General features: G+C 39.3%; 1 protein-coding gene across 2 annotated transcripts in view; it reads left to right on the top strand.

Annotated features, from left to right (window-relative positions):
- Positions 1 to 283: 283 nt before the first annotated feature.
- znf236 (zinc finger protein 236) overlaps positions 284 to 16,174 on the top strand; it is a 57,595-nt gene continuing 41,704 nt past the window's right edge. For both annotated transcript variants that reach the window (XM_023330738.1, XM_023330739.1), the window contains exons 1-8: positions 284 to 367; positions 2,783 to 2,889; positions 5,788 to 5,952; positions 6,030 to 6,208; positions 7,595 to 7,725; positions 9,405 to 9,577; positions 13,836 to 13,958; positions 15,553 to 15,726. In XM_023330738.1, coding sequence (XP_023186506.1) covers positions 316 to 367; positions 2,783 to 2,889; positions 5,788 to 5,952; positions 6,030 to 6,208; positions 7,595 to 7,725; positions 9,405 to 9,577; positions 13,836 to 13,958; positions 15,553 to 15,726 — 1,104 coding nt within the window. In that variant the 5' untranslated portion in view covers positions 284 to 315. The remainder of the gene's footprint in view (positions 368 to 2,782; positions 2,890 to 5,787; positions 5,953 to 6,029; positions 6,209 to 7,594; positions 7,726 to 9,404; positions 9,578 to 13,835; positions 13,959 to 15,552; positions 15,727 to 16,174) is intronic.

Below are 16,174 nucleotides of genomic sequence, written 5' to 3' on the forward strand. Positions count from 1 at the left end.
CAAAAGACTTTAAGATAGCTTTCATTTCTTTGACTGATCTTTGAAGTGATCCCATCCCTCTATGAGACCATATTTGAAATTTGAACGTCATTCCCAAATATTTCAACAAGCGCACTTATTTATAGTATAACTATGTGCTCATCTCTACAAAGCTTAGCGTGTTTCTGAAACTGCATGTACGTTGTGACAAACAGTAGATGTCTCTCTACTCCGTGTATTTGAGAGCCTTCATTGAGTCGCTACTGTCTACAGATGATCGAATCGCCATTTTGGAAGCGAATCGTTCACAGCACAACCGTCTTGAGCACAGGAACTATGCCGCGGGGCCGGCCTCGCAAACTGAACCTAGATAGAAAGGACGAAACAGGTAACAAGTACCAAAATGCAAGAAATAAATAGCACTTATTATGGGCTATCCAAAAAGCCGGGTATTATTTTGCCAAGTATCTCCGCAGCCTATTTATTAACACTTGAATGTAGTGTATATAGTCCCCGGATATAGTATTGCGTGTGGGCTTTGCTTTGTGCGGCGAAGGAGTGATTGAGGCGGAATGATATTAATAACGTTTCGGTGGCTCTTCTTATTGGCTTCCAGTGTAAATTGGTGTCCGTGAGGAGCGGAGCAAGCTGTGGTACCGCTTAGTGTTGGTTAGAGTTAGCCTTTTTAAAGGTAATATTTGTTTATACGGAGTTCGTTGTTAGCCTAATGTTGCTAACTAGCTCGCTTTGCCACTATTAGCATCACAGTTAGCACGCTAAACTGTTTGCCGTGGTTAGTTTGTTGCTGTGGAGCGCCGTGGTGAGGCTTTCCAGGTTCTCATGGATTCAGCTCGTTACAAAAAAGTTGTACCAGCCTCAGTTGTCACGACGTGACGACATAAATGTAGAATTGCATTAGTTTAGTCGTCATTTACGGGTTGTATCTGACGACATGCATTGTTATGGTACGTTTGGCTTTTCAGTTTAAATGACACGTTAGAGAGGTGGTGCAAAATTTAAAGATATAGTCAAATAGACAACCCACGTTAGTGAATACATTAAGATGCAATCGCTTTGCCCGACCAACCTGTTAAAAAAGTGTCGGAAAGCAGCTAAAGTGGGCGTGTTGCACCCGGTGAAGAACTGATACCAAGTTGAATGAGTTCCACCCAAAACAGATGATTTGAATAAAGTGAATACTCAATATTTGGAGTGCTATTTGTGCAGTTTTTGTGAGCAAGAACAACTATAGCAATAAACTCCATTGACACTTAGACTAAAAAATATTCATCCCGTACATTTAAAGCAATCGTTTAATTTTTCCAACATGCTCTGAAAGAAAATCTAAACCTTGTTGAGTCAGGAACTGAAGATTAGTGATGGCACTGAGTAGTTTTATCTTTAGTCTTGGACCTTATTGTGAAAGACATCTAAAAGGGTTTGTCACAGCAAGCAAATGCTGTAACACCAATAAAGGCTTTTCTATTGTTTATTTAGAGGGGTGTTTGAGATGCTGTTTGTTAAAATATAATATTTTAACATGCTTTATCATTTCCAACCATTTTTGGCTGAATCAAAATCATATAAATGTAAATCTGCTTAACATTTTTGAGCCCAACTCCATATAGCATGTTAAAAAATATTAGGAAGTGCAATTTGGTTTAAAAACAAATCAGTTAAGACGCAACAATGGATACATTTTAATACATGAAATAAGATTTTTTTTTAAACTCCTTGAAGTTCTAAGAAACGTTTGGAGGCACAAAAAAGCCTTCTTTCAAATGTATACGTTTCTGATTGTTTTTAAAGGTGAGAGAGAATTTGCCAATCTGATTGTTTCAGACTGTTACAGATCATTTTTGGGCTAATTGAACAAGATCGCTTACGGTTAGTTTTTAGCTGTTATTTGTGTTGTAGAAGTCAGAAAAGCTTTGACCCTAGGACTTTGCACACACACGAGTGTGTGGTGTTAGCAAATCTAAGCTTTGACCAATGCCAGAACAGGCTTTCAAAGAATTGCAAAATCAATTTTGATATTCAGCATTAGCCAATAAATATACACAAAAACAGGTGCCATGTTTTCTACCTTTTTTAGTTTAAGTAAGAGGTCTAGCTGATGCATTTTGTATCATCTTAGAGGTGTAGCGAGGAGGAATACGTAAATTTAGAAGAGAAAAAACATAACTTTTTCTCATTCTCTTTTAGCTAAAATTGACAGACTTTCTTAAAGGTTAGATGATTTCAAAATTGGTAGAGGTTTTCACCGAAAAAACCTGAGATGTCCAAGGATGGAACCCTGAGGCACCTCCTACACATTATCTTTATTGAGGATAACTAAAAGTTTTCCGTGGCCACAGTAGAAGATCTATCCTGAAAATCAGATGGAAAAATGTTCTCAGAAATGCCAGCCTAATTATTGAGATAAATTTGATCAAATCCAGTGATACACGCTTGATACTTTTCCTGCAGCAGACACTTGCTGTTTCTGTCCCTGTGCTGAGGTTTTCAATAAATCCAGACTGGTATATTCCTTAGTCATTTCTAGTAAAGAAAGTAGTTTATTGCTCAATAAAGATCTTCTCTTCATCCTTGAAAAGAAAAGGAAGTCTTGAGACTTCCTTTTCGAACTAGGGTCAGATCAAAACGTTGTTCTTCTCTTTGGTAAAGTACGCATCTAGTTAATTATTTAACAAGTAAACATACTGTCTTTGCCGCATAGATTCATGTAAAAGATTTTGCATCTCAAGAACTTTATGTGTTCTTCAAAAAGCCTCTTGAACCGCCGTTTCTGTTTCTCCTACAGGTTTCAGTGATGGGTCGCGGGAAAAGAAGTGCACCATTTGCTCCCAGACCTTCACCAAAGAAAGCAAGCTACAGAAACATCTCCGTGAACATGAGCTTAACGATAAGGTATAGCCGCATCTCATGAAGTGTGAGCCTTCAGTTACGGGTCGCTGCGTAGGACTGGCCTAACCGTGGGAAAACCTCTTGTCTTTTTTAGGTTTGCTCTAAATGCGCTTTATGATTATTTTGGTAAATATTCACCATACATTCTTACTGGAAATTTGATTTATTTCAATTTAGGTTTTTACACCTTGACTTTGTAGTTATCATTTGATCATACATTAGATTGCTAAAGTACTTATATCCAGTTGCGCCCCCGAGGGGGGTTATGATGGGGCCGGGGCCCACTCATGAATAATGTAGGCCACCCCAGAGAATCATGTTTTAGATTTTAGACCGACAGACAGAGTCATCTTTTTCAGTCAAGACATAAATGTAAAATCTAATAAACAATCTTATAAAACTAAAAATACATTTGTAGATGAAGTCACATACACAAATTCTATCTTTTTTTTTAGTTGTGCCCCTCACATCTCTTAATTTATTAGTCCTTTATTTTTCCCTCTGTGGGAAATTTAAGTGTATTATTTTATGCAAAACGCACGTAATAATTGATAACAGTGCTTAGTAAAAATAAAAACTACTATATAAAAATTGAAAAGTTGAAGGAAATATTTACATTCTTTAAAAAAAAAAAAATTGTACCGATAGTGAATCTGTGAAGTGTATATTTATATTCAGGCCCTGGGTCAACACTTTCTAGAAGCATTTTTTTCTGCAATTACATGGGAAAACCTTTCCAGCTTTGCCCATCTATTGACACTGAAATGTGGCCCACAGTTCTCTACCACAGCTTTTGTAAAGTCCACCCTGCATTTCTTAGCAAACTGTACAGCAGGGCAGTATTTTATTGGTGGTCCTACATAAGAGAGTTCTGCTCTCACTGCTTATTGAAGATGTCTGTGGGGGAGTGACTTTGAACTGAAGTGCTGATAAATAAGAGTTGCTTGAGACTTGCTGTGTATCGATGAAAAGTGTGAGAGTGCTGATGTGCCTTTTTGTCAACTGTGAGCTATCACAGTGGCCGCATAAACAAAGGAAGAGGGGATTGTCATGTGTGAGGTATGTCAGTAGCTACCTGAGCCACTCTTATGGGCTTGCTATGACTCACTCGGAGGAAGCTATACCGTTACGTGCAGAAAAGCAGCATCTGCTCTCTCTGTTTTTCAGTACCACTCTGAAATAGAGTGGTCAGTATTGTATTTTCGTATTATAGCTCTGACTGATGATGACAAGTACTATTTTTACAGGACTGTTCTGCTCCACTTGTATTTTCCTGAAACAGGATTTCTGTAACCTAAGGAATCCTTCTGACCTTGTGAAATGTGTACACCGTTCAAAGAACCTGTCCTGGACATGTTAGGCTATTTCAACTCTTTGGGAATTAGTCAAAGGGTGTGTTCACTTCCTCTTTTATTCCCCGAATGTTGTACACTCCTTTCACTAGACTGCAGCAAAATACTTCTAATTTGGGTCTTCGTATGGGTTGCATATGTATCAACCGTCGTTTATAATACAGTATTTCTGAGGGCTGTTTGCTGCTTCCGAATAGCTAACTATTAGGTGAGACCCCATCTAAGAATGCTTATTCAAACACCAAATATATCTTAATATGCATTGCTTGCAGTGGAAACTGTCTTACCACTATCGCAGAAGCTAATGTCTACAATTTTCCTTATCTCCGCTCTGACTGGGGCTGCCGTCAATCAGCGCCAAGGCAAATAAATGGCGTTCCTTGATTGGTTGCTTTGCAGATCTCAGCCAACAGCAATTCAAGGAGCAATGTGCCTAGGTAGTTCAGCTTTCCAAGAGGCATTTTCTTTTGAATATTTAAGATATGCTCTATGAGAAAGTCCACAAATAGGCAAAATTTCCATGTATAAATAGTGAATAGTAAACCACAAATAGGCTGGGGGTTTAATAACTTGGCTGTATTTAGACCAAAACAAGGTTGATGCAAATTTGTGACAGTTGTCCAAAAAGAAACAGACAACCTTTCATACATAAAGCACTTTTTAAATGACGCTTTGATTTATTAAATTAAACCTCTTCCACCCCTCCCCCTAAAAAATATAATTACACCCCTTGCTAAATCACATAGATCATAAATTAATGATCTATGTGATTTAGCACATAGCACATTTTTATTTAGGATTCAGTTGAATGGCCAGAGTTGAGTTGTTGGAGACAGAGTTGAAAATCCTCCGTTTAGTCTCAGCCTTCAGACAGCCTTGCAGGGACTCGTTGAGTCACTTCATCTCTTTGGAATCCATAATGTATATTTTTTTAATAGCTTGGCATACCTTGATCCATTTAACTGGCCAGCGGCAACTTTTGCCCTGGGGGTAAAAATTTGTCGTGTCGCATTTAAGTTTTGATCTTCCTCTTTTCATGAACAGCAACGCCCCTTATTCTCTTCCTGAATGCTTGACATCAGGTCCTACTCTCAGTGGGTCAGAAAAACTGCTTGATTGTCTGATTGTTATTCATGTAAAAAGACAGTAATAAAACCCACTCTCCCGCTTTGCTTCACATGTACTTATCTGCCTTTTCAAAGGGAAGGACTCCATTTGATTTGAATTCTCTCCAGGCTGAAGAGCGGCAGCCTCGCCGTCTGTCTCTCTGACTGAGACGCAGGAGTCAGTTTAACTGACTGGATTCATAAATGAAGTCAGCCGACCCCACAGATGGAAAGGAAAATTAGTTTTGGTGCCACTTTCACCTCATTTAAAATGCTGCTGTATTATTATTATTATTATTTTTTTTTAAGATACATTTACTCTATCGACTCTGTCTCTTCCACCTGTTAAGGCAACATGAACTGATTCAGGAAGGAAAACTTGCGAGACTGCTATTGGGCTGCGCTATTGCTATGACATTACAACCTCTGCCTCCTCTCCGCAGCCTCACCGCTGCGACCAGTGCCCGCAGACGTTCAACGTGGAGTTCAACCTCACGCTGCACAAGTCCACACACAACACGTCCGACTTCACCTGCCCCGTCTGCAACAAGAAGTTCTCCCGTGTCGCGGGCCTCAAATCCCACGTCATGCTGCACAAGAAAGAGGAGGTGAGCTCGCCTCCTCCGGTTTGCGTTCAACGCCGAACTTGACTGGTTATTGTTTCTGAGGGCTCTGCTCTTTGCAGAACCTCATCTGCGCGGAGTGCGGCGACGAGTTCGTCCTCCAGAGCCAGCTCTCGCTGCACATGGAGGAGCACCGGAAGGAGCTTTCTGGCATTAAGGTGTACACCTGCAAAACCTGCAGCAAGGAGTTCAAGACGTTCGTGCAGCTGAGGGAGCACACAAAGAGTCACGTCAAGATGAGGTAAGCCGAGCTCAAAACTAAAGCGAGTTTAAAACTACAGATGCACCTGTTCACTTTTTTTTTTTTTTTTTTTACCCCTCCAGGGGGTCTTTTGTGGGCTCTAGTGTCCCTTATATGATAGTAGGCTGACAGGAAACAGGGAAGGAGAGGGGGGAAGACATGCGGCAAATGTCGTCGGGTCCGGGAGTCGAGTGCTTTGAGTGTCTTCCTATTGTAGAAATTCAATGTGATTATTCCATGGAAAAAAATGGGAAAACATGCCAAAACTTCCCTTTAATTTTATATTAAAAATTACATATATATATATATATATATATATATATATATATATATATATATATATATATATATATATATATATATATATATATATATATATATATATATATATATACACAAAGTGGTGAATAATTGCAGAATATGAAAGAAAATTTGGCAAAAATCTGAAAAGTGTGGTGTGCATTTAAAATCAGCACCACTGAGTAAAGACATCTGCACACCGTGCACCACCATCTTGTGGCACAGATAATGTTTTGGGGGGAGAAAAACGGGATAATAATCCCGTTTTTCAGTTGTGAAGTTAGTTGTATACAGTTTTTAAAAGCATGTTTCTTTCTTTCTTCAATATTACAAATATGTGCTAGTGTGTTTTGTTCTGCCACATTAAAACATCATTCACCAATCATGGTTTTTAGGGGTGTGAATACTTTGCAAGTCATTGTATGTTGTCCAGCAAGAACAACATGTTTGCAGAGTAGCTGTGCTAAAATGAGCTCTGGCAAGCGGTAGTTCTGCCTGTTAGCTGTTAGAAATGAGAAAGTAAAACAGAGAATTGGATGGCGCTGAACTCTAGACTTTGCTGAGCATTTGTTTGGCAAGGGAAATACAATTTGTTGCGACTTGTACATCTATTGTTGGGCTGGCTATTATGTTAGTTCAGCCTTCTTATCGCCCGTGTGAATGCAAACAGAAGAAATGTCCCCTCAGGTATGTGTTCTTTTGGAAAGCAATTCTGGGTTGATATTCTCAGAGTCCTCTCACCAATTGGGTCTAAAAAAGTGCCTGATACAGTGCTAATAAATTTAAACAGGCTACCGAGGTATCTCACAAAAAACAAACTGTCTTTTAACCATTTTTTTTAACTTGTGTTAGCATCTAGCATGTCAAGTTATGTAAATAATTAAATCCAAGCAAAAGATCCTGCTTACCCATTTTTTTCTTTTTATATATTAGAGAAAACCAGAAATCAGTATTTGCTTTAAATGGACTTAAAATACTAATGACTGATTGAAAGTTAATGTTTTCTTTGTCAGTCCCGCGGAAGGTTTTTCAAACTGAATGCCACCGAAAACCGCTTACCAATCTTTATATGCTTTTTCTTCAAAGGGCGCTGTCCTCTAGCTCCAGAAACTATAAGAAAAACATCGACCGCAGCGGGTTCACAAACAGCTGCCATCACTGCGGAAAGGCCTTCAAAAAGCCCAGCCAGCTTGTCAGGCACATACGAATACACACAGGTGAGTGGGAAAGCATAGAAACTCGGTAACCTCTGCGCTCACACATCTCTGATCATTCATTTTCAGGAGAAAAAAGCTGCAGGAAAATAGGAGTATATTCATTCACCCACACATGGTGTTTCTCTGAAATGTTGAGCTTTCAAGTGTGTTTTCTGTATTGAAAGAAGGATTTATTTCACTTTATTACAATTGAATAAAATGTTCTTTATTGATCCCCAAAAGGGAACTGGCTTATTTGTTGTCAAGCTTCTCTATTTAAAGTATTAGATATTAGCAAATACAAATATCACCATTAGTGAGATAAAATTTATAAAAAGAAAAATATACATGAGTGTGATGTTATAAGTAATTTAAGTATGATCTAAATATAAAATAAATGAAATAATGTGTATCTACATGGAAATATGTTAATGTATAAATAAATCTACAAAAGAGCCCAGAGTAATCTTGGACTTCAAGACACTCGGGGCGTTGTATAATCAACAACAAATTAAGCAGTTTAACTCAATGTTCTGAGCAGTGGAAACTCTTAAAGTGCCTTGGGAGTGTGCATCAGCAAGACAGCTCCTGTGTGCCTTCTTGTTCACCGTGGTAACAGAGAACAACTGCTGGAGGCGGATTTGGAACAACATCTCAGGGATGAAGGGAGGAAACTGTGTGGGGATCTCCACAGACGGCTGCTTTAAAATGCTGTTGTGTAAACTCCATCTTAATATCCAAGGACTAGTCTGAATGTAACCGGATATCTGGGAAAAGTGCTGCCAGAATTCCTTGTGCAGTTTGCTCAGTTTATCTGCTCATGGAGAAACACTCCCAAACCCTGCTTATAAATCTCAAAACCTTAAACACAAGTAGCTGCAGCAATGCATTATGGAGTATGTAGTTTGATTGATAAGAGGTAAATTACCTACTGGCAGGCCATTTATAATAGGTGGTTAAATCAAAGTTATACACTATTGCGTGTTGGTTCAGAGCAAGTTTAAAGGGTGTGTTAATACACTTTAACTAGCTGCACGTCTTAGAATGTGGTCCAATCAACCAGATGTATTTTAGCTTCTGATTTATTGCTTTAATCGAGAACTCCCTGAACATAAGCTCAGCCTTCTGCCATGTGAGGTGCGAGACGCTGACACAAATAGAAGATGTGGCAGTTTGTCTTCTTGATTGGAGTCTTTTATGTCCCTATTAATGCAAATCTGGGCAATATCCGACAGAGTAGTCCTGCTCCCGCATCAATGATATTTCTCCCTGACAAAACATCTCAGAGTTAGCCAACTTTTCTTATCCAGGGGTGAAAGACGGCACACGTCTGATCGCTCATCTGCGATGCAAAAAAGCTGGGCGGGCAGAATTTTTATGCGCTGCTTCAGTTGCTCTAAGGGTCGTTCATCTGTCTGAGTTGAGGATGATGCCGCCGGCAGCAGCTTTCATCCACATGTTGATCGTCCACGTGTTAATGGGTTCTGCTCCATAAGCGGCGGCGGTTGAAGCTCAGCATCCAAATCAGCCTGTCAGTCGATGAGGTCTGGAGCTGCTTTGGGATTTCTGCAGAAGCTCCAGCTCTGACTTTTCTCCCATAAAGAGATGCTAGTTATGCTATCATTGTTCCTTTTGCGTCAGAAATTATCATAGTGATGGAAATTATTTACTGTCTGAACAGATTGTCTTTTGATTTTCAGGTGAAAGACCCTACAAGTGCACCCATTGCAACAAGGCTTTCAACCAGAAGGTGGTGCTGCAGACTCACATGGTGAAACACACGGGAGAGAAACCTCACATGTGCATGTTCTGCCCAGCATCCTTCTCCCAGAAGGGCAACCTGCACTCTCACGTTCAGAGGGTTCATTCTGAGGTAATGCCACCGTACCCACTTCCTATGTGAAACTGAACCGATTCACTTCATCCTTTTTTTCCGTCTGTTTTTGTCATTTGTTTAAAAAAGATATACCCGAAAAAGCTACCAATTTGAATTGTCAGGTTGAAGGACACCATCATGCTGTGTACCAATATTTTCTTGATTCTATTTAGTGCAACAAAGTTCTAAAAGATGCACCCTGCCTGCATATCATAAAATAATTGTTGTTACGACTGTTTAGGAAGATCTTCTAACACACAAAGTAAAGTGCCTGCCTTCAGGTTTGCAGCATTTTACTTTTACATGACTGCTGTGCAACACATTCTCTTGTTAAGTTCAAAGAGGGAAAGGGAAGTTGTGCTTCTTTCTTCTGCATTTTTATTCTTTAATCCGAGCATGACAAAATGCAAGCTAGATTTGCCTGAACTTTGATGATCTGTCAGCTTTTTCTTGGGAAGCGAAGCGGGGATTAAGAGGTCAGAAGAGGTGTCAAAAGTATATCCTAGACGCTCCTGAAGAGCAAAATCAGCCCATGAGGATGTTTTCCCCACTTTGTCTGAGTGAAGATTCTCAACGTTGTTAGTGGTCGATGCCATAGTACGAACAGGTTCAGTTTCATGTCGGTGTCAGTGTGACGCACCACGATGGTCTCCATCTGTCGAAGAGAAATAGCATAATTTGCTAAAATGTAACACCGAGGTTCAGTCTTGTGTGATAGCTGATGTGGAAATTTGAAGTGCGTGTTGTAATTTCCTGCAAATAGATGACTTTGCTTGAATATGCTTTTTTCTCTTTAAACTCTGCTTCTTACATTTGAGGAAATGATAGACATTTGAGAAGACAAATTTAAGGGCGCACAGCTTCACACCAACTTTCAAATTTCACTTTGTGTTTCACTAAACTAGTATGAGCTGCAAGCCTAGTATGAGCTAGGCTTGTAGCTCATGCTAGTAATATCCATGAGTATGTCTGATATTAAGAAATATGTTACAAATATAAAAAAAAGAATCAAAAGACAAGACATTTAAAAAACAGCTTAATAATGTAACACACAAAAAAAATCTAACTCTGACATCAGCACATAAAACAATGGCCACCTACCAGACTTGAGAGATCATATGGCATTATTGATCATATGGGATTTTCTGATAGTGGATTTAACTGCTACTACAGCTAGATTACATCCGTCCATCCATCCATCCATCCAAATTCAGGACTTATTTTCACCATTACTGCCATGAATGTATTTTTAGATAACAGGCCAAGGTGAGTGAATTATTTCAAGAAGGCAAGACAGCAGGGTCATTTAAATAACACATGCGATTTCCACAAGAGTGCTTCAGCTCTCTTGTTTCAGAGAGAGTTTGCAGTTTATGATTCGCTGGCCTAATTCATAAAATGGATGCAGGTGTTTTTCTTGCCTTAGTAGCCATATTGAGAGCCCCGGAAACAGTTTCCTGTTTGCATTTGATTAAGTGCTGGTGGTTCTTCCAGGAATGTCGAGGCAGTAATATTTTCACACTTGAAGCAAGAGCTCAGAAGCTTTTTCACTAGAACTACAGGAGCTCCATCAATAAAAGAATAAGAAATCCATTATGCAGATAATGTGTTTCCTGTTTACTCTTCGCTTGAGTCATCCCACCCTCACAGAGGGATGTGGTAGTGCTGTACTTTAATCAGTAATTACATCTGTTACATCAGTCTGTATCTAAGAGATTTCTTTACTGGTCTGATAGGACAGTGAAAAAATTAAATCAAGTTTTCCTCAAAGATTTTAGGGCTGAGTTATTGAATTAATTGTCACCCAATTTAGTAATTGATTTTTAGCTGCAGTTGCATCCCCTGGTACAAATGAGCATGCATACACTGAAAGGAAAGCTATGTTATTGCATTTTAGGGAATAAAATATTTATTGTCCTATTTTAAAAAGGAATTTAAGTATTTTTTTTTGCATTTTCTTGTGCATTTCTGTTTACGATTGCCAGAAAAAGCGATATAACAGTTGATTGCTAACCCTACTAAATTTGGTTAATCACATTTAAAGAGCATCATATTTTGCATCCAGCCCAGTTGGTATGGATAGCTTCTTCCCCTAATGAAGGGAAATGATCACTGCTTTTTTTGTATTTATTCCCTTATGAACACTAAAGTGTGACAAAAAAAAGTTAAAATAAATCATAGATGTAGTGGGACACATTCATGGCGTTGTTCGCAGGGCTCATATTATGAACTTAAAACTGGAGCGGCTAGACTAAATGAAGTCTCCTTTTATGGCAAGCTCATCATACCTCTAGTAATGTAGCAATATATCTGCCTCTCTGTAATGGCCACTCAGTATCTTTCTTATTGAATTATTACACAGTGAAACCATGAATTTATTTAACACAATTTTATCTCTTGCTTTTCAGAATAAAGCATTTCTTATGGAACATTTAGTTCATACTTAATCTATTGTTTTCTCAGCATCTGAATTGATTGGATCGGTGAAAATAGAAAAAAACGTTTTAGACATTGATAGTTGGTTATTTGACATGTTACCTTCTTGCTTTTTTTTTTCAACCCTCGCTTTGATGTCACGGCAACCACCATATGTGACAAATGCTCTTCCTACGCCCAGCCATGCTCGTTAAAAGTATTTGTTTTACATTTTCACACAGTCTTAACTTAAAGCTGCAAACCTACAATCAAGTCGGTGAGAACACCCCACCGAGTGCCTTTGCCCACTCATAGCTTCACACTCCAAACACTCTCCCAACGTCTTCCTTTTGGTTTCCAGAGTGCAGCCACTTTACTTCAGAAAACTTTCCCGGCTTCTGAGAGCAATCTGTCCACTATCACAGATGTTTTCCATTTCGATCGTCACAAAAAAGCAATCAACCCCTTTTTCAGAGTGGTGTGCTCAACAGTTTTTCCTCCAAAGCCCATCACTTACTCATCATTTCAGGTGTTGATGTCAAGTTTGAAAAGTGCTTCCATTCAAAAGTAATTTTCTCTGTCTCACTTCAGCAGCGCACCTTACCTGCTGATTTCGGATTTTACAGCTGGAAGGCGGAGCCTTAGAAATGGCTAAAGACACCAATAAAACATGAATAGTTTTAGTTTTAGTGATTGACTGAGCCGTAATGTACACTGGTAACAATGCACATAAAAGAATTCTTGGCAAAGTAAGAAAACTAAAGCAGATATATTTGTCCTTGGAGAAATGTAGTTTTCCTTCTCGGTAAACATTAAACCTGACGCATCACAGTTGCTATAGCTTGTACATTCCCTAGAGCAGTGGTTCTCAAACTTTTTTCAGTGATGTACCCCCTTAAAACTATAATTTTTAATTATTTTAAATAATTACCCCCTGCAGTACCTCCACGTACCCCCAGGGGTACGCGTACCCCCATTTGAGAACCACTGCCCTAGAGTATTTCCCTGGAGATGCCATAATGAATGGATTCTCACAGCAGCCTTCACTTTTGATTAACAGTTGACCAGAAGCCCTCCTCTAAACTCTTTAAACAAATTAAACCCCTGGCTGAACACACTGGTTGTGCTGCAAAAGCAAAATAAAAAAAGGAATTTAAGATTTATTGTCCTGGCAGAATTTCCCATTAGTCAAACATTGGCTATTACCAGGGGCCTGAAGATAAAATGGCACATAGAAAAAAAGAAACACCACACTCAAAAAGAACTCAAAAGTATCCAGTTGAACAACTTTTGTGTATTCCATTTAGCTTTCCTAACATCTGCTCTAAGTCTTGCTCTCTCTCACTTTCTTGCAATCTGATTAAACTCCAGACATATTTCATATTTGCATTCTCTTTGCTTTCTCTAATACCAGCTGTCTGAATCAACTTTTTGCAATAACAATTTCCATATTGTGTCGTTAGCACATGTTAGGAGTTACATATGGGGCAGGCACTGATAAACAAACAATTGGATTTTCCTTTTTTAAACAGACTGTGCAATTCTGGTGAAGTGCTGATTTCTCTGTTCGCCTGTAGCGCTTAATATTAGTCTTCCTCCAGGATTAGAGTGTGAAAGCAGCAACGCAAAGCTAGCTCATTATCAAGGTTTCAAATAATTTCCAATTCACATTCCATCAATAGACCAAATTTTGTGTCTTTTTAGACTTCAGGTCTCCATTTAGAGCTCCCATAATCATACATTTCCCTTTGAAGTGCGCCGCAATAAGTCACAGAAAGGAATATTTAAAAGCCATTCGCAAGCAGTAACAGAGCGCATGTACATTCCTTTTATCCCACAGACCAAAGGGGTACCTCTGTTTCCGTGCATGGACTGCAGCTGTGTATTCAAGAAGCTGGGGAGCCTGAATGCCCACATCAGCAAGATGCACATCTCTGTGATCGAGGTGCCGTCCAGCACGTCGGTAAGACAGCCGTATGGAGAAAACATGGGTAAAAACCTTTACATTCAGTGTTCATCAGATAATAAGCACCGCCTGGAGGTAGAGATACTTGCATTAGTCCAATAAGTGGAATCTCAGAGGGAGCGAGAGGTGAGTTCATTGTAGACTTAGCTTTATGGGTCAGTCCCACTATATTTTTAGAAGTAAATGTACATCTTAAGTGAAGTGTTGTCAGAATATTCAGAGCAGCTTTCATAGACACAACCCTTTGGGACAAAATAGACTTCATATCAGGGTACATTCATACTAGCCCTGTTAATAGAACTCTAGTCTGTTTGCCTATAAAGTTCAGTTCATTTTAGGAAGTGTGAATAGGCAGTCAAACTCTGATGCGGATCACGCTCGCGTACCTAAAAACCTACTGTAGGTCCCTGGCTAAAGTGAACTGTGGTGTGGTTCAAATGTTTATGTTAATGCCAAGTGAACTGGAGACCGCTCCAAACGCAGGAAGTGGACGGTAGTGCAGGGCATTCTGTGAAAATACAACCAAAACAAATGCTCAAGACTAGTGCTAGTGGGAGAAATAACTCGTGATCTTTGAGCAAAGTCAAAAGAGAAATCTTACAACAGGTAAAATGTGACGCCACTCCATTTTTGTTGACATTTTTTGAACAAGCAAGAAATTGCACTCGATGTCTTGTTCTGAGGTTTTGTGTTTTTCCTTCAGTAGTTCTTGGTGCAGAAATCCACAGGCGAGGAAGTAAACAGGATTTTTATTTAGCTTGGTTCGTTTTACACGGCGCAGTGTGAAAGCGAACCACACCAGCTGAAAATGGAACAAATGTTGTAGTTTTGGTCCCCAGTCAAACCGAGTCTATTGGACTATCAGGTCTTAAAGCACCCTTAGACTTAGACTTGAGCAATGACTTTATTGTCATTTTTGTGTACTGGAGTACTCAAAAAGCCACTGAAAACGATAAATATAAATGTGAAAATGTAGTGCTACAGTGTTTGCTGCTCTGTAGGACGTAACTCTATAATGTCATTGATTGTGTAAAAACTTTCACAATCTGGTCTGAGCCCTATTCTGAAATATGAGGCTATATTTCTCCTCTTCAGTAGATATGTCTATCTTATTCATTTTATTCAATTCACTGCATTTTGGCTAGATAGGTGCTGGGATTAAAAAAAAAAACAAACATCCAGATTGGGACATCCTTAGTTAAAGAAAATCTAAATTGTGTCTCTTTAAAAAATGGCCATTCTATTTGAATATTGTGAATAATTTCACGCAGATTATTCAAACTGTTTTTATTTGCAGTTAAATGATGTCACTTTAGCTACCACAAATTAAATTTGTTTATTTAGATTTAACTACAGCCTGGTGTTTATTTTGTCGCCTGTGTTTGCGCGCCAGTGATTCAGACATTGGCATTCTGCTCAGTAATTCCCTGATCCTCGGCTCATTTTATGCTCCGGGGGTTCCTTAATAAAACTTAGTCAGCCATCATACTCTGGCCTCTCTCGGTCCTTTTGTCACATTGCGCTTTCCTTTTTTGTTTTTCTTCTTTCTCTCTTTTCACTCTTATTCCCTCTCTATTTCATCTGACTGCAGGAGACCGAGACAACAGGTCAGACTGCGGGGGGGTCGGAGGGTGGCGAGGGGGTGACAGATGTCATCCAGCAGCTCTTGGAGCTGTCGGAGCAGGTCAGCGGGGAGACGGCTCAACCTCAGCCTCCGGAGCCAACTATTGCCATGGAAACTGCAATCAACCAGGACATCCTGCAGGTGAGTGAATGGCAGCCACACATTCAGGATAACAATTAAGAAGTGGAAGGGCCTGGTGTAAAACATATCATATATATTATTGTATGCTTTATCATAGCAAAGCACATTGAATTATGAGATAAGTCAGTGTGCTTTTCTGTAGTGATTGTACGGCAGGGTTTCTCACTGGAGGGGAAACTTCAATCATGCAGTGGAGAAGGGAAGCACATAATGAATTTCCTGCAGAAAGCTTCATAGAACTCATGCATGACAATGTAATTGGATGCAGTTATCACTGAGCATTGCATTGGGATCAGGGCTTCATTTTCATGCCTGGATATGTTCCACTTTTGCAAACCATATCCAAAAACGAATGAAGAGATGATAAGAATTCTCCACTATGATGTTGTGGATTACAGCTTATCCTCTTATTTTTACTTATGACTGCTTTTTGAGCTGGGTTTGGCGG

The sequence above is a fragment of the Xiphophorus maculatus genome, chromosome 3 (assembly GCF_002775205.1).
Source record: "Xiphophorus maculatus strain JP 163 A chromosome 3, X_maculatus-5.0-male, whole genome shotgun sequence".
Lineage (NCBI taxonomy): Eukaryota > Metazoa > Chordata > Actinopteri > Cyprinodontiformes > Poeciliidae > Xiphophorus > Xiphophorus maculatus.